Below are 17654 nucleotides of genomic sequence, written 5' to 3' on the forward strand. Positions count from 1 at the left end.
GGATCGGCGCGCTGACGTTGAACTTGCCCCAATCCGGCGAATCACTCCCAGTCTGCCCCGCCTCCTGAAATGTAGCTGCTAATTGGCGCGGCTCTAATGCCTCAGCCGGACCCTGAACATCCATCCCATCATGGATTAACTAGGTACTAATTCAACTCGTAACTACTAAGTAGGTATATATACTATATACACTGAAATTATCCATCCTCAAAACACCTGTCAATGAAAGAAAAACCCAAGACTATCCTACAAAGTAACTCCTCCAAGATCATGCCCATTATATCCAAGTATGGGAGGACAGCCCCCATCACGCATCATGCCAAGCTCATCGCATTGCTAATCGGTGCCACATACCACTCCCAGTCGTTGCAACCTTGAAGGTCGTCCGAGGCATCTACAGGCGAGCCTTTGACCATATCGCTGTCTCGTGCCTGCCAGACCTTGACAATGACCGCTCGAGTCCGGGCAACATTGGAAACGCTAGACTCCGCCATCGCGGCCAACGCCCGCAAGACCAAGGGTCGTCCGTGGACCACTGCCTCACCACGGTTGTCTCTCCAAACCTCATCTTGGCCTGGATCCAATTCAACTGCAGCCACGAACACAGGCCAGGTCATGCTCACCAGCGAGCCCGAGTCGAGTAGATCCGATACGAGCCGTAAGATCTTCCGAACGTAGCCCACCACCAATGGCGTGGATGGAGACGCCCCATATAAGGCGCAATGTAGATATAACACGGCGGCAAGACGCTTCAGCTCAGCAGCCGATGCCAGGTTGCTGTCGTCGTCATCCTCGACTTCTTGCACAAGGTTCTCGAGCTTGCGCACTAAAGCTGCTGCCCTTTGCGAGAAGCATGCCCGGGCTGCATGGGTGGTCAAACTTCGTCTTGTGCGGCTCATTTCGGTGATCGAAGACAGAATAGAAACCAACTCAGGACTACATCCCATCCAAAGATCGATGTTCCGTTCGTTTTCGTGCCAATAATCCGTCCCAAAACTCACTTCCTCCCCGCACGCGGTGCGGCCCATGACATCCTGGAAAGCAAAAAACAGCTCCGCAAAGGCAGACACAGGGTCGAGGGCATCACGGGATTTCGCCAGGGAAGAGTTCTGTCGCTGCCTGCGTAGACGAATCAGATCTTTCGCCCCCTTGAGATGAATAGTCCAGCGTTGATCGCAGTTGTCGACGATCTCATAGAGACACAACATCATCATAATGGCTAGCACCTCAGGGTCCTCGGAGCATATTACGGGACCTTCCGCTGCAAGCCGGTGACGCAGGCCCCGCAATGCTTGTGCTTTAAGCCGAAGCCCGATGACACTGTACATAGAATCAAAGCGCGACCAGTGGCAGGCCCCAAGGGCTTGTATCGCGGTAAATATGAGCGGAGAGGCGGACATGCAGAAAGGCAGAATGATCGACGCAAAGGGCGATGAGAGTCTGGAGCTTGCGGTGGTCCGAGGACACACCTGTTGAAGATAGTAGTCAAAGAGAAATCGGTCCTCGGATGCAGACATGGGAGGAAACAACGATAACGAGGGAGTCAATCGGACAGACTCCAGCATGCTCCCTGAAAGCGGCGAATCGAGGCTGGTTTCACCGACATAGCGTGGAAAGTAGTGATAGCTCTTGTCGCGAACGACCAGGGCGTTCAACTCGTCGCATCCAACGTCGACTTCGTACGGCTGATCAAATGTCGCGACCCCGCTATTGACAAAGCCCCACGATTCTATAAGCGGGACAGGGCACCACTCCTGATCGTCGATGAAGATAGAGGGCGATGCCCCGGGCGACGGCTTTGGGAAAGGCCCACCGGTAGCGCGGGCCTTACTCCAGACGCCGGCTCGGCCAAAGGCAAGGCCACGGCTCACAAATTCGGATTCCCACTTGAGCACTAGTTGAGTTGTACAGACCAAGCCTTTCTCCAAGCACCGAGTGCATGTTGGCTTCTTCGTGTCGCAGCGAACTCGACTCGCGCGGCATTCCTTACAGCCGCCACGACTTCGGGTCTTGACCGGACCCACGCGGTCTGCAGCCTTCTTGCGCGGCATCCGACCGGTGATCCTTTTACATGGCCGGATAGTTAGATTCTGAGGGTCTCAAAGAGCCAAGAAGCGGCTGATTGACCCGAGCAAGTTTCGCCAGGCAGTAGGACAAGCAATTTTGATGTCGCTTGCTGTGGCAATACCGGGGACAGCAGATGTCTTCAGGAAAAGTTTTGGAGGGGCAAACAGCTGTGCTGCGACGGACCAATCGAATCTGCGGGTAGAACCGAAATGATTGGCCTGGCTAAATCACCGGATAAGAGCTTTTGTTGGTGCTATTTGACCTTTAATCAGCGAGGTGAGGGGAAGACAAGACGAGGCTTATCGAAATGCTAGTCCGAGTCATCGCCGGGTCGATAAGAGCGGATCCACGGAAGTCACCTTATCCCGTTCCGTTCGCTGCCTGAAACCACAGGCATGAATCAAGTGCAATGGAGCTGAGGTTCAGCAAGGGTGTGATGATTGTCTGTGGTTTACTTTGAAGGACACATATACGAAAGCCACATTGACCTGGCACGAACTGTGATGATAGAGATTACTGCTTATTTTGATAGACACACATAGCCTTTTGATAGTTGGTATCGATAGCCGCAATGCTGGCTCTCAGTGGCCACGTGCGACCCTCCGGCGGTTATCGCGCTAGACCTCCGTGTTGACATCGGGGAGCTGTCCATGATCTAATCATCAGGCAGTTGCATTCATCCCACCTGCACGCTGGCGAGCATATCGTTTCTTGTTCACCCCTCAATCTACTAGCTCCCTGCAATCTAGCTTCACACCTTATATAATAATTGCCTAGCCCCCATGGCCTCCACTGTTGACATCGCATCCTCTTTCATCGAGGGTGCCCCGCCTGGAGAGGTAGGTCAATACCTAGTCCACGAGAGTTCAATCCAAAGGCTATGGTGAACCTGCTCAAGCTAACCTCGAACTCAAATAGCTTGCAGATGTTGTCGCAGGTACGCCCAGTCCTTGCTGCATCCCGTCCCTACTCTCGTCACTTCCCCCGTCGTCGCCCCGCATCTCACTCCCCACGGCAACCAGCCCAGAACTGAACGAGAACAGATGTCAAGTCCCTGACCTCCGACGGCCCCGATATTATTCCCTCTCTGGCCCCGGCCTTCGAGCGCTACAATGAGACACAGTTGGCGACCGTGAAGCTTCCAGGCGCCAGTCAGGAGGTGCGGTTGCGTCGGTGATACCCCTGAACGGAGTACGATCTGACAGTGTGCTCACAGGTCTTGATCTCCGAATACAACAAGCTGGAAGGAAACCGATACTTTGATGTGGAGAGCCAGACGTCTTTCGAAGTGGACCATGTCACCCAGGTTGGTTACTGCATCGTGCGTGGTGGGGTGGCCTGGCGGCTGAGCTTGTGGTATCACTGTAGGAAGCCTCCGCTGCGCAATCATATGTTCTCGAGTCGCAGAACGCCGACCTGATGTGAGTTCGAGCTGCATCTTCCATCTTGTTGTTCGGAGTGCAGCGTTAACCCGTCGCGACTCAGCAAATCTCTCCTCAAGTCTCTCGGCGCTCACGCCCTCGAACACTACCGGAATTGCTCGTACGGAGTCTACCCCATTGAGGAGGATAGCGCCGTCGCTATCGTCCTCGTCGCCAACCGCTACTCTCCTAACAACTTCTGGTGAGATTTATTCGAACTGCCCGACCGCCAACACCCGCGTTCTAACCGGATATACCAGGAACGGTCGCTTTCGCTCCATCTACACTGTTCCCGTCTCGTCGGAGTCGACCACGATCTCGGGTAAGATCCAGGTGGATGTGCATTACTATGAGGACGGAAACGTGGCGCTCAACACGACCAAGCCGATCAGCCTGTCCGTGACGTCTTTGGATGCGGGAGCCATCGTCTCGCGCATTGCCGGAGCCGAGCGGGACTACCAAGAAGAACTGAACCGGGCTTTCGTACAGATGGCCGAAGGATCGTTCAAAGGACTGCGCAGACAGTTGCCCATTACACGGCAGAAGGTCGAGTGGGAGAAGGTTGGCGGATACCGCCTGGGACAGGACATTTCTGGCGGAAAGGGACGGTAGTTCCAGTGTGACCGGTTCAACCAGCGTTCTTGTGTGTAGCGGGTAACTAGTTTTGTTAGTTCATCAATGGGGCCAGTAAATATTCGGTGGAATGCGATGATGCGAGGAATGTAGATAAGCGGGATGCGCGATCCCGATGTCGCCATTGATTAGCCTTGCAGACGCCGTGAGTAGCTAAATCCGCTAACGCGTATCTGATATGGGGTGAACAGTGCCGATTGCCCGTTTTCTTTCATCACTTCTTTATGAACGTCTGTAAATAAGTTCGCCACCCACTCCCTCCTTCCATCCATCCCGTCATTTATTAGAATAATAACCTTAATCATAATTTCACCCCTGCACCACCAGCCCACCCACCCAAATGCTCGACCGCCTCTCGCGCTTCTACCGCCTCAACACAGGCTACGAAAAGACCCTCCGTCTCATCCAGGCATTATGCCTCGTGGCACTAGAGATCGGCTCTCTGGACAGCATCACGGCCAAACGAGTGTCAGCCGCTAAATCCCAACTAGCATTGAGTTCGTTCTCCCCCCTTTGCCCCTCTTCCCAACCTTTATCTCCTTACCAAACCCAGAATCGAATTGAAGAACAATAATAACATGTGATACCATACTGTAGTCCGCCGCTGCATCCGCTTCTGGAATTTCCTGGACTGCTTCAACCGCGTCTCCTCGCTCCTGGGGCAAGACGCCCCAAATCCCCGCAAGAAGAGCCACGCTGCCGCTGCCGCTGCATCGCCCACGGGCTTCCTGTGGTGGCTCGAGGTCGCCAAGTGGAGTTGCTTCGGGGTGTATTTCCTCCTCGAGGATTTGACCTTGGTGAGCTGCCTTTCAACCCCAACCCCCCCTGTTGTGTATTTCTCTTGCTGGGCTTCGCCCTTCTGTACCCTGATTGGAGCTCGTGTCATGTGTGGTATTTTCTTCGTTGTCTCGGGAGCTGCTCAGGCTTGACACCCCAGATTCCCATGCCCTACGCACTATCCATCACCTCGCCTCCGCCCCCTCCCCTCCGAGATGATCCCCTCCAAAGTTGAATATGGATGAACTAACACAACCTCCAAAAGCTCCACGCCGCGGAAATCTACCCTGTCTCGTGGGCGAAACCGGTGACTGTCGAGGCGTTCAAGTTCTGGTACTATGCGTTGGCGCTGTCACTCATCGGAACGGGCTGGGAGTGGTATTCCGGGGTCGGTGCTGGGTCTGTGGGGAAGGGGGTGAAGACGGTCGGGGGGAAGCGGGGTGGTGCTGGTGCTGGTAAGGCGAAGGGGAGGGCTGGAGCTACTGCGGGTCGAGTTGATACGTCCACGCTGCTCAAGAGGGTGGTTGTTGATGGGTGCGATTTGCTGATTCCGGGGACTTATCTTCGGTGGATGGGGGGTGGGCCGTTGGGGGTCGGGGTGGGGATGGTGGTTAGTACGGCTGTGTCGTTGCGGGAGATTTGGAGGAGTGTTTAGGTTGGGTGGGTGTTTGGTTGCTCTAGGTAGGGGTGGTGGTTTAGGTTGCGGAGAGGGGGTAGGGAAATGGAGGTTGTTGTACTGTATATAGCAATTTGGTACTAGGTAGATGTACAGTATATGCTGCTGCATTCATAGGGTGAGTTGGAATAGATCACTGCTTTCAGTTGGTATGAAACTCATCCGTTGTCGCCATACCATTCTCTTTAGAGGAGAGCTGCACTTACCAGATGGTCGAGCTGACAATCGCCTACTTTGACTTCGACTACTTCTACTCCAGGCTCGATGATAACATCTGAAACATCATCCATATCTATTCTCCAATCTATCCCACTCTATCTATCTCTATCACCCCCAAACCACCCATCCCATCCCTTCTCTAATTCTTAATTCTACCCCCCTCTCTAAACAGATCCGCCCTCCCTCTCCCTCACCATCTCCTCAATATGCGGATTCAACCAATACTCCCTCAACACCGCGGCATCCATCCTCTTCGCCCCATCAATCACGCCCCGACACCGCGCCCCAGCCCCACACGTGCACTGGAACGGCTGGTCCATCTCCCACTCCGACTGGGGGTAGAAGAAGGTCAGGGGGTCGCCGGCCTGCAGGTCGCGGTCCGCCACGACGCGCACCTCCATGCGGTGCATGTCGAAGTCCACCGTCGGCGCGCACGAGTGGTTGCAGTAGACGAGGTCGGAGTTGAGCTCGATGTGCGCGTCGCGCCCCGTCTGCACGGAGGTGTACGCTTTCCGGGCCGGGGTGGTGCCGGTGATCTTGCAGAAGAGGGAGCCCGCCGGCAGCGAGACGAGGGAGTAGGCGCCGCTGGCGAAGGGGATGGGGCTGCGGTGGACGTGGATTAGGGTTGGGTGCGTGGGTGGGGGTGGAGGGGGTTGGTCCCTCGTTGTCGTGGTGGTGGTGGTGGACATTGTTGGTTTGGTTTGGTTTGGTTTTTAGGTGGGAATGGTGGGTGAGTGAGGTGGGTGTAGTATTTCAGAAAGTCTATGCAAGGATAATAGGAAATATTTGTAGAGAGAGGCCATTGTGACGGCTCTTGGAGCAGAAAGGTCTACATTATATGGGCGCGGGGTATAGTGGGGAAAGGAAAGATACTTTGGGGGGGAAAGGAATGGGAATCCGCGGGAACGACCGAGGTTCAATTCCACGGCCTTACGTCCGGGTCTGGTCATGGGTCGGTCGATGACTCCATCACGTAATAGCGGCAGGTGGAATTGGATTTACCTAGGCATTTTTGAAGAAAAGCTGGAGGCGGCGTCATCGTCAGATGTCTAAGAACCTCTTAGTCTGTTTGCGATAGATAGAATGGAAAACTAGTTCAGCCGGACGGTCATTTCCTGGCCATTCAACCACCGCTCCAGATTGTCCGCGACCTCCTGGTACCAGCCGTGGATCTGCTCATCCGCGTAGCCCGTGTGCGGCGTCAGCAGGACCTCACTGCGGCCATCGGTGCCCCAAGCCGTGGTGCGCCAGGGACTGTCCGCCGGCAGCGGTTCGGGCTCGAAAACGTCCAGCGCGGCGCCCGCGATCGCGCCGCTGTTCAGCGTCTCCAGCAACGCCGCCTCGTCCACCAACGGACCTCGGGACGTGTTGACCAGCAGTGCCGTCTGCTTCATCGCCGCCAGCTCCTCCCGACCCACAATGCCCCGACTACGCTCCGACAGCACGCTATGCACGCTCACCACGTCAGCCGCCCGGAAGAAGGCCAGCTTGTCGGACACCGCCCGAAAGCTCCCCGCCGGTAGGCCCATCGCCTTGGCCTGCTCGTCCGCCTTCTCCTGCGTCAGGTTCGTCGACCACGCAATCACCTCGAGCCCAAACCCCTGCACCGCGATCCGGCCCACCTGAGCCCCCAACTTCCCCAACCCCAGCAGTCCCAATGTCTTCCCCGCCAGCGTCATCCCCAGCGACCCCTGCCACTCGCCGCGCTTGATCGCCGCATCGTCGCGCGCGACGTGGCGCGCCGCGTTCAGGATCAGCGCCCAGGTGTGCTGCACGGTGGAGTTCAGCCCCGCGGGCCGGGTCTGCGTGCCGCCGACGGGGATCCCCCGCTCGGCGCAGTACTGGCTGTCGATCGCGAGGTTGCGCGTGCCGGTCGTGAGGAGCAGTTTCAGGTTCGGGAGCGCGGAGAGCGTGTCCTTGGAGAAGGGGGTGCGTTCGCGCTGGGAGACGATGATGTCGAACGGTCGGAGGCGCTCGATGAGTTGCTGCTGCTGGTCGGCGAGGCGGGGGTTCAGCGTGTCGGGGAAGTAGCTGAACTCGACGCGGGAGGTGAGGTGCTCGAAGTGGCGCGGGCTGATGTTTTGATAGTCGTCGAGGACTGCGACTTTGGGTGCCATGTTGATGAAGCGCGTGGGTAACCTCACGGAAAAGGGACGGGATAGAATGCTTGGTTGCATTGGTGTTGATGGAGGGCGATGCAGAATCGTGTTTGGGGCGAGGGACATTTCCACCCGGGGGAGGAAATACCCGGCTCACCCCGCGGTCTCGTCATTTGTTCCCCGCATTTTGCATTTGGTGTAGAGTGCGCAGACTACTATATACACTTTGTAGCAATTTACTTCACAGCCTGGGAAGGCCTTTGAGATCAATTTTTATCAAGATTTATGATAGGTGAATTATACATGAGGTATACCAAGGCGAGAGGTCCTGTACGAGACCGCAAGCTTGAGCTGTAAACTCGCACCTCCGCAAGAAGCTCCATATCGCTATCCATGAAAACAGTAGGATGGAGTATCTTATCCAATTATCTTGTTCGGTGTCCATATGAGTATATAAGCCAAGATGCCTCATTGTAGCTTTTCATGTGATCAGAAATAAATTGCAAACATAGGATGGAATAAAAATGCTCGTGAGATTAGCCTCGGTTATAGTCATGTCCGTGGGGGCTACTATCGCTGTCGACGCGATCGGGCATTTTGCCGCCTTGCCATTGGAGTGTGCTTCAAGAAGAGCCGGCTCTTTGCACACCAAAATGTTAAATGCTGGGCGGTGGCAGAACGATTTGGTCAGATCTCTTCACCGCTTCCTGCTTTGAGTGTTGCTTCAAAAGATCTTAACGTCGTACAGACTCTTGGACCTGGAAACTGTACTAAACGTGTGTTGGAAGGATGACCCGCAGCAGTGGCAGAATAACATACATCTCACCGCTTACCTCTTTGAGTGCTGCTTCCAAAGCGACCAACATCCTACCGACTCGTGGACCTGAAAACTGTACTAAACGCGTGTTGGAAGGATGACTTGACCGCCAGTATCACCGCCTGCGCGGCAGAACGCTCGAGACCTCGCAACGCCGACACCCCATTTTTGCGGTGAACAGCCCCAGAAAAGTCAAATGCAAAACTGTTCAGTTTAGGCGGTGGCAGAAAGGCTGTTAAAGCGGCAGCAACGCAGCGAGCAACCGCTCCTCAGGCCGTACTACCATGTCATTCCACGGCTGGACGTTCGCAATCCTGCAACACTGATATCAAGAAAAAAAAAAAAAGCCAGAACAGCTGCGCTATGAGCTTGCTATCGTTGCAATCGATGAAGACTTTGAACTTTAAACATTAGCTCCATTCGTGTCGAAGTTCTGATCTCAATATTTGGCACGGAATGTATAGAAACCTCGGGACATCAACAGTGTGCTTACAAAAGTCCTGCCTTTCTTAGATCAGAGTCTACCCAGTTCTTTATCTCGACTTCGATCACTTCTCCATAGTGAAACGGTTCTACACCGTCTCTGCTCTCTCTTCTATTTGAGGACCCGCTCTATCAAAGATACTAACTAAACCGTGGACTATCACTGCCACTGCTCACAGATCTAGGGCGCTTGATGCGTGGAAGCTCTTCGCCCAGGCTTGAATACAGCAGCGCGTAGTCACTTCTGCGCCGTTTGAGGCCAGAGGCGGCACTGTCGCTACTGGCCGAGCTCTGGTCGTCACTCAGAGAGGGTATACGAGCCATCCTACTAGGACCTTCGCCCGGATCATCGTTCGGCTTCTCATCCACTGACATCGGACTTCCCTGCGACAAGTTGCGAGGATCGCCCTCCACTTCCCGCCTGGCCATCTCCATGAAGTACTCCCTCCACTCTTTCGCAAAGTCCCTAGCGTTCCGCACCGCCGCCACAGCCTTCCGGAACTGTCCCACTCCACGATCCAAGCGACTCCGATAGAGGTCCGTCAGCTGATAATCCGCCTCTCTGGATTCATCCTCGGCCTCGATCATATGCGCCGCGTAGATTCTCACCGACGATTCGGACACCACCACGACAATGGAATACGCGACCTCGTCCAGCCACGCCTTGTCCGCGCGCGCGGTGTGGAAGCGCAGCTTGTGCACCGCGCGCGCCCCCAGGGCCCCGTAGTGCATCGCCTGCAGCTCGGCGGCGGCGGCATGGTCCTCGTCGTCGATCTGCAGCTGCACGAAGAAGTTGGGCACCACGCCGTACGCGTCCGTCGCCGGCAGGATGTAGCTCTTCAGGTCGTTGGCGAGGCAGCCGCCCTCGTCGAGGGCGTAGAAGTCGCCGCAGTCGAAGTAGCTCGGCTGCGCCAGGAACATCCCCTTCACCAGCGGGTCCAGGCCGGTGATCGGCTCGCTCTCGTAGGTGAGGACCGTCTCGGACGCCGCGCCCAGCAGGATGTCGAGCGCGTCGTTGAACTTGGCGCGCTGCTTCTCGAAATGCCGGCACGCTTTGAGCCAGACCTTCTGGTCGTTGGGGTCCAGTTGTTTCACGGACTCGCGAGGTTTCCGGAGTCGTTCCCGCAGGGTGACGATGTTGCGCGGGAGGTTCTGGCTGGATGAGCGGGCCGCGACGCCGTGCAGCTTGAGGAAGTTGCGGCAGTTGCCGTCGTAGAGGGAGGCCGAATTGCAGGCTTCTGCCGAGGCGGACCAGCCGAACTATTGCATCGTTCCCGTTAGCATATCGGGGTTTGTTTGGGTCTGCGGTGGGTGAGAAAGGACTCAACGTACACTACCAATGCCAGATAAATCTGGCCCACCACCCTTGGCAAACTCCTTCAGGCTGCGTAACTTGTGCGGTAGCCGCAGTCTTCTGCGACTTGCCTTGTTTTCCTTCGCCTTTCTCTCTTTCTGTTCTTGCTCCGCTTCTTCGGCAATGGCCTTCTCGCGTTTGCGGAACTCTATGATGGCCCGGTGGCTCAGGTAGATGTAGGGAAGATCGGCCCAGTACTTGGGGTCGATTTCGTACATCTCGTCGAAGCTGTCCGAGTACGCAGCAGGCGTGGAACTGCTTGTGCTCTGTTCGATAATGCAAGGCATTCGGTCTCTGCCCGCGGTGCCGAAGTGCGCTTCGTCTATGACTTTGAGTATGAAGCTTCCTATGTTGAAGAATGTGCGCAGGATGCCGTATGGTTGTAGCATGGGGATGAGTAGTGTCAATTGTTGTTTCACTGAAGAGTGAGATCGCTTCTATGATCTGCTGTTTCGTTGAGAATTGAGAGATCGCTTCTATGAATTGTTGTTTCGCTGAAGATTGAGAGATCGCTTTACATGCTTGATTTTCTGATGCTTTTGTTTGAACAGAAGACATAACCTCATGCTAATGCCCCTTGTGTACTTGCATCATGGTATGAACCTATATGCCTCATAAGGAGGATGAACAAAGAGTAGGTTGTATCAGATTGTGTGCAGTGGAGGAGGACAAAGACACTGTTGCTTTGTGAAAGAACTCACCCTTTAGCAGAGCCCTCAGGGGTATAACAATGCTACTTTCATCGCTAGAGAAGAACCACCGCGACAGCTCCTTTCATCGAGTGGTTGTAATTATAGCCAAATTGAACAAAGCGTGATACCCACTGCACCTCCAGCGCAGCATCCGCGACACCTCAAAGCCCATGACCACCCAAAATGACTCTACTCGGAATCAACCAACTCAACAAAGAACGCTCCCACCTAATCCACAACAACCTCCACTCTCATTCTTCATCATCACCATGTCCACCATATTCCCAACATACTATACAGAAAATCCTCATGCCGACCGAGCAACTCGTAAGCCCTCCACCCAGAGCTACCCTGCCAATGCAAAACCAGCGATAGCAACAGCACACTAACCAACCACCACGCCAGAACATCACCGTCGCAGACCGCTTCAAACTCCTCAACTACCTAGGAGGAGGCGGCTACGGCGAAGTCTTCCTCGGTACGGTCATCCCATCCCATCCCCTCTCCCTCACCCCAACACTAACACCCCCTCAGCCCAAGACCTCCAAACCAAAACAACCGTCGCCCTCAAACTCGAACATCTCAGCACGCGCGACACCCTCGAACAAGAACACACAATCTACACGGCGATCAAAGGCCCCGGGATCCCGAAAGTCTACTTCTACCACCCGGCCATCGACGACTACCGCCTACTGGCCATCGAACTCCTCGGCCCCACCCTCGAGGATCTCTTCAACTACTGCCACCGCGAGTTCTCCCTCAAGACGGTGCTGATGATCGCGGACCAGCTGCTGCGGCGCATGCAGCACATCCACGCCGCCGGCTACATCCACCAGGACATCAAGCCCGAGAACCTGCTGATGGGGCGCGGCCGCAAGGGCCACACGCTGTACATCAGCGACTTCGGGCTGGCGCGGAAGAAGTTCGTGAGCCGGCGCAACGTCAAGTGGTATCGCGGGAAGTTGGAGAAGGATGTCGTCGGCACGGTGTTTTATGCGAGCCGCGCGGCGCATTCGAGGCATTGTATGTTTCTTCTTCCCTCCTTTACTCGGTGGCTTTTGAGGTTGATGTGAAAGGGGGGGGGGGGGGGGACGGTTTTCGGTTTGAATTGATGGGTTGCGGGGCTAACGTGAGTGATGGCTGCAGATCAAACCTACCGCGACGATATGGAATGTGTCGGGTACACGCTCGTCGAATTCCTGAAGGGCGAGCTCCCCTGGGATTATCTGGGCCATTCGAAGCATCGGCCCATCGGGGAGGCGAAGAGCCGGATCACGGCCCAGGAGCTGTGTCGTGGCTTGCCGGTGGAGTTTGAGTGGTATTTTCACCATGTCAATGGGCTGCGGTATAATGAGCTGCCGGACTATGAGTTGCTGCGGGGCTGGTTTCGGAAGTTGTTTGCAAGGCGGAGGTATGAGTGGGATAATGTGTTTGATTGGACGGAGAAGAGGTTTTATGAGTTGAGGGCGGAGCATGAGGGTAAGGAGGAGGAGGAGGAGGAGGAGGAGAAGGATGATGAAGATGATGACGATTATGTAGATTGATTCATGGGATTTATTGTGTGAAGTACGCTTGTATGTACAGTATATGTCGGCGATTTGAAGTCTTGGTTTTCCTGGTGGTCGGAACTGACTGAATGATCAATATGGGAAGCAGCCAGATGACCGCGCTGCATCATGTGGCTGGATTACTCGGCTATGCCGACAGTTTTCGGATATAATGCCTCGTTTAGCATGAGTTATTACGGCTGGAACATCATAGCTGGCCTTTTGAAGAGACAAGAAACAAGAAAGTTGTTGGGTACGACATATCAAGGCATGGAATGTACAAGAGTACTGCGGATACGAGTTCCAGCAAGTCATCAAGCGCCATGCGAGATAAGATTTGACTGACATGTAAGGAGTAAAAAACCTTCATTCGCGTGCGCTAGCACAGTCTTAGCCGGCCGGCAGGTCGCGGTCTTGAACTTGAAGAATGTTGAACTGGAGTGAGGACCGATGTGCAGACGAACCAGTCGAAATGTCAACATGGATAGACCGGGGTCCAACATCTGACATATCCCTGACACAGGATAGAGTAGTTATTCTCCAGTGTACAGGGTAATGTCCTCGCCCACCCCTAGTCTGGCATGCATGAGATGCATCATATGCGGGACCTTGCAGCATATCATGCAAGGTTCCCGACTGCTGGGATTTCCCCTTTTTCCATGTCGATCGTAGTCGTATATCCTACCTGCAGAGCTCACCCCGACACGACTCAACAAAGTTGTCTCTTCCTCAAAACAGGCACAACATGAACAGCTCGATGTCTAGCGGTATAGGCCCGGCGCCATCGAATGATACCTGCCTCTCAGGGCAGCAAGCGGCCTGGCTCGCCTCTTCACCCACCTGCAATGATGGATTTTACTGTGCGATGCCCTACAGTACAACCTGATTCATTTGGTGGCAAACCAAAGCTCACGATTCGTGTACAGGCCAATCGAGCGAGGGCGACCTCCCACCCGAGCATTGCACCCCGACGTTTGATTGCCACATCAAACGACTCCAAGAAGGGTGGAATTTCTGCGGCAAGCCACAGGGCACGCTCGAGCCCGTGATATGCCCCGAGGGCAATTACTGCGCGCCTGGGGGAGCGCCACCCGTGCCTTGTCCGCAAGGCTCCTTCTGCCCTGTGGGGACGGCCAACCCCATCAAGTGCAGGGCCCTATCCCTTTGTCCGGAAGGAAGCTCACATCAGCGTGATCTAGTGGGTATACTCTTGTGTATTCTACTGGACATCGTGGTGGTTCTGATCTGGATGCGGCGCTTCTCTCTGTCATCCGACTTGACGAGACTATGGTCGTGGGCGAGGCTCTCAAATGTGAATGGGCGCGGAGATAAGGTAGGTCAAGTTGAGGAGCCGCAGGAGGAAAGGGGAGAAGAGGAGCAAGGTGTGCCGCGACTGTTGAGCCTTCCCTTTCTGTCGGTGGACGATACTGCAGCGCGGCCGCTGGAAATTACCTTTGCGGATCTGAGTTTCAGAATCCGAGGCAAACCGACTGACATTCTAGCTGGTCTGCATGGATCATGCAAAGCTGGCTCGATTCTGGGGGTCATGGGCCCCTCTGGCTCAGGGAAATGTAGGTCGCGCATAGGTGTTGGGTGTGGTTGCTTGTGGGTGTTGTTGAGGCTAAGTGTTTCTTCGTAGCGAGCTTTGTCAACATTTTGGGCGGAAAGAATAAGGCTAGCACTGGCGAGATCTGTCTTAACGGTTATAGGATGAAGCCGGCAGAGTATGTGCAGATACCATGGCTCTTATCTTCTGTCTCTTGGGACTAACTGCCGTTTGACAGGCTGCGAGCGCTGATGGGATTTGTCCCCCAAGATGATCTTGTTCTTCCTGAGCTGACCGTGCGAGAGAACCTTCTTCACTCGGCACGCGTCATGCTGGGCGGGCAGCTGGGCGACCATGAAATTCAAGACTATGTTGGATCGTTGATTGCCTGTCTCGGACTTGCAAAGGTGCAGGATCAAATGGTGGGTAGTGTCGCACAACGAGGATTGTCTGGGGGAGAATGCAAACGGGTGAGCATCGGCCTTGAACTCGCCGCCGCTCCCAAGGTGTTGATCCTCGACGAACCGACCTCGGGCCTTGACGCGACCGCGGCGCTGTCCTTGATGAGGTTGCTACGTTCGATCTCACGTTGCGGAATCATGGTCATCTGTGTCATTCATCAGCCCAGGGCTGAGATCTTTGCTCTTCTGGATACCCTCATGCTTCTGAACTCAGGGAAACAGGTCTATTTTGGCGAAGCCGCCACCGCTAAAGCCTACTTCACAGGCCTTGGCTATGAGTTCCCTTCCTTCTGCAATCCAGCGGATATCATCATGGATATCCTCCCTAGTCACGCGTGGGAGGATACAGATCTGCCAGCCACGGAAGGGAAATCTTGCATGCCAGTAACAGGCATTTCTGACGCTGACGCGGGCGCAGCATCCGACACTCCACAACAAGTCCCCGATATTCTCCTCTCCATTCGGCAGCGAAAAGCCGCGTGGGCGCAACAAGTCTGGCTCTCGTTCTGCCGCGGAACAGTGCAACAGACCCGACAGACTGCAAGTTTCTGCTTGGAGATTGTATCGGGCTCCGTCATCGGGGTCATGATCGGCTTGACGGTTTTCGAGTATCACGGCCACATCTTCCAAGGGATCTATCACCCTCCGTTTGAGTTGCTGTCCAGCGCCGTGAACTACCGCATGCTTGCCGAGCAGGCATTGCTTTCGTGCTTGGGCATAGGTGAGTCCTCGCTGCTGCCCCGGAAGATCGAATTGAATGAGATCCGCTTACACTTGCCTCCGCACGTAGCCTGTGCAGCCGGTCCTCCGGGTGTCAAGCTACTAGGGGAAGAAAGTATGTTCAGCCATCTTTCCTCCATACTGCACCTGCTGACAAAACTTTCAGAATTGATCTTCCGCCGCGAACAGCAATCCGGCCATTCCCGGAGCGCCTATTTCCTGGGCAAGAACCTCTCCGTGCTTCTGCGCATGTTCCTGTCATCCTTACACTACACTACCATCTATATGATACTAGCGACACCGACGATATCCTTTGGACTTCAGCTGGCGATTGACTTTCTGTACTTCTACTGTGCGTAGTTTCCCCCTTTCTTTCTGTCGCTCCCTTGAACGGATAGCTGACCGAGGACAACAGGCATGTACGGTCTCGGCTGCATCGTGGCCGCCATAACACGACGTGAAGACGGCCCACTGGTCTGCATGTTAAGCTGCCTTGTCATCTCTGCCCTCGGAGGCTGTGCGCCCCGGCTAGCCTTGGTGAAGACGTGGCATCTAGGGTGGTTCTGGTATCTTTGGCCTGCGGTGAGTCATCATTTGACTGAGTTGTCGTGTGTGTGTATGTGTGTGCAGCGTCTGACCTCTGAATACAGACATGGTTTTCCGAGGCGTTCTACAACGAGAACACTTCGCCGTTTGCCTACCTGTATCAATTGGACGGCGCATCGGATTTTATTGGTTACAAGAATAACCGGACTGGCTTTGATATTGGGTAAGAATCATAGCCCATCCACATATCATAATGATTGTTATCACAGGACTGACACGCTCGTAGACTGCTTCTGCTGATCGGGACGCTATATCGGGTCATATCTTATGGGCTTTTTGCATCTGTTGGCTGGAGGTAGAGCCTTTTGTCGGGTGTCTCAAAACATGAGAAAAGTAAGCATTCCACTAGCGGGTAATATCGAGTTGAGTGGGGAGGTCATCTTGATCGCACCTCGTCCTGCTCAAGCGAACCTTCGAAGAATGGCTGCGAAGCATCCGGTGCTTGCCGTGGCTCTTCTAGGTAATGAGAGAGGCGGGGTGGTGATAGCTTGCTTTGCTTGTAGACCACCTAGCAGATCTGGCGTCGTCAATATAGACATGTAAAGAACCAGAAGCAGAGCAACTTAGACATATACACCATACATAACCACAATGGAATACCAAGAAAGCAACGAAGTGCGCGCGAGTACCACGAGGTCCAGACCAGAAACCCAGCCAAGAGGTTCACGGCATTATCTCGGGATCCCTTTTACCTCTTTGGGAACAGCTCCGCTCCTCCATGATTATAGCACGGTCTCTAGCGAGTAGCCCAGCAGGCCGATGGCGTAGTGGAAGGCGACTCCACACTGCGCTGCGGCACTGCAGTTCGAATCCCGGAGGAGGCGAACATCCTGCATCAGACCTGGTCGGTGGCAGGACGGTTCGACCCTCTCCAGTGCTACGGGAGGAGGACTGGTTAGAAAATCCTGAGTAGAAAAGGGGTTTTCGTGGCACTGGAATGAAAGATGTGGCCCCCTGGAGGGATTCAAACGATCCCGGGCTGCATCTGGGCAGTGTGAGCTTTTTGTTCCACCTATGTGGTGGTTTGCTTTTTTGGGTGGGTGGTTGAGGGCATACACAGCTACGCCGACCCTCTTGCCCGCCGGATACTATAATTGCCGATATTGCGGGGCCCCGCTTTTGCTACAACTATGTCAAATGCTGTGGCGGAAGTCTTCACGACCGTTGAAGTCTTTGGGAGCATTCTTTCTCGACTGAACCTCTAATCCTTTTGACTATCGTCGATGGTGGCTGCCGGGACATGACCGGCTCCTGATGCATCAACTTCCGCCGAGACCTGACACAACCCGACCAAAAGGCGTCGTTCACCGGGAGCGAAGTCAGCTGGGCGGCGCATACTCTCATCATCATGTGCATTGCGAAGCATTTGTGCGATCTTGAGGGAAATCCCGCCGATAGGCCCCGGTTCCGGCGTGCGTCCAAGCAGTTTGGGGGCGCAGTCTACGGATAATCACAGCGTTGAGATTGATTCTACCGGGTCCGATGGATTGGCACGACGCTCTCGTTTTCGTGGACCAGGGCTCGTCCAGTGCAGGA

General features: G+C 54.7%; 6 protein-coding genes across 6 annotated transcripts; 4 read left to right on the forward strand and 2 right to left on the reverse strand.

Annotated features, from left to right (window-relative positions):
* Positions 1-132: 132 nt before the first annotated feature.
* On the reverse strand, positions 133-2464 carry BO66DRAFT_419749 (Zn(II)2Cys6 transcription factor; the record flags this gene model as incomplete). The annotated part of the gene is made up of 2 exons (XM_025649831.1): positions 133-2064; positions 2427-2464. The coding sequence occupies 2 exons, from the start codon at positions 2462-2464 to the stop codon at positions 315-317; spliced, it is 1788 nt and encodes a 595-aa protein (XP_025504923.1). The 3' UTR covers positions 133-314.
* A 272-nt stretch (positions 2465-2736) lies between these two features.
* On the forward strand, positions 2737-4299 carry BO66DRAFT_391035 (F-actin-capping protein subunit alpha). Its single transcript, XM_025647159.1, has 7 exons — positions 2737-2906; positions 2986-3004; positions 3111-3226; positions 3284-3373; positions 3436-3488; positions 3553-3690; positions 3749-4299. The coding sequence occupies exons 1-7, from the start codon at positions 2850-2852 to the stop codon at positions 4098-4100; spliced, it is 825 nt and encodes a 274-aa protein (XP_025504924.1). The 5' UTR covers positions 2737-2849; the 3' UTR covers positions 4101-4299.
* Positions 4300-4354: 55 nt separating this feature from the next.
* Positions 4355-5286, forward strand: BO66DRAFT_391037 (PEX11 domain protein). The gene is made up of 2 exons (XM_025647160.1): positions 4355-4618; positions 4719-5286. The coding sequence occupies exons 1-2, from the start codon at positions 4462-4464 to the stop codon at positions 5048-5050; spliced, it is 489 nt and encodes a 162-aa protein (XP_025504925.1). The 5' UTR covers positions 4355-4461; the 3' UTR covers positions 5051-5286.
* Positions 5287-5957: 671 nt separating this feature from the next.
* Positions 5958-7910, reverse strand: BO66DRAFT_419751 (uncharacterized protein; the record flags this gene model as incomplete). Its single annotated transcript, XM_025649832.1, has 2 exons — positions 5958-6453; positions 6955-7910. 2 exons carry the CDS (start codon positions 7908-7910, stop codon positions 5958-5960), a joined length of 1452 nt encoding a protein of 483 aa, XP_025504926.1.
* A 3637-nt stretch (positions 7911-11547) lies between these two features.
* Positions 11548-12782, forward strand: BO66DRAFT_437525 (double-time; the record flags this gene model as incomplete). The annotated part of the gene is made up of 4 exons (XM_025651004.1): positions 11548-11565; positions 11644-11716; positions 11773-12261; positions 12385-12782. 4 exons carry the CDS (start codon positions 11548-11550, stop codon positions 12780-12782), a joined length of 978 nt encoding a protein of 325 aa, XP_025504927.1.
* Positions 12783-14034: 1252 nt separating this feature from the next.
* Positions 14035-16285, forward strand: BO66DRAFT_448937 (putative ABC transporter; the record flags this gene model as incomplete). Its single annotated transcript, XM_025651765.1, has 7 exons — positions 14035-14356; positions 14425-14509; positions 14570-15513; positions 15583-15627; positions 15679-15864; positions 15928-16094; positions 16163-16285. The coding sequence occupies 7 exons, from the start codon at positions 14035-14037 to the stop codon at positions 16283-16285; spliced, it is 1872 nt and encodes a 623-aa protein (XP_025504928.1).
* Between the last annotated feature and the right edge of the window lie 1369 nt (positions 16286-17654).

This window comes from Aspergillus aculeatinus (assembly GCF_003184765.1).
Source record: "Aspergillus aculeatinus CBS 121060 unplaced genomic scaffold BO66scaffold_18, whole genome shotgun sequence".
NCBI classification, from domain to species: Eukaryota; Fungi; Ascomycota; class Eurotiomycetes; order Eurotiales; family Aspergillaceae; genus Aspergillus; species Aspergillus aculeatinus.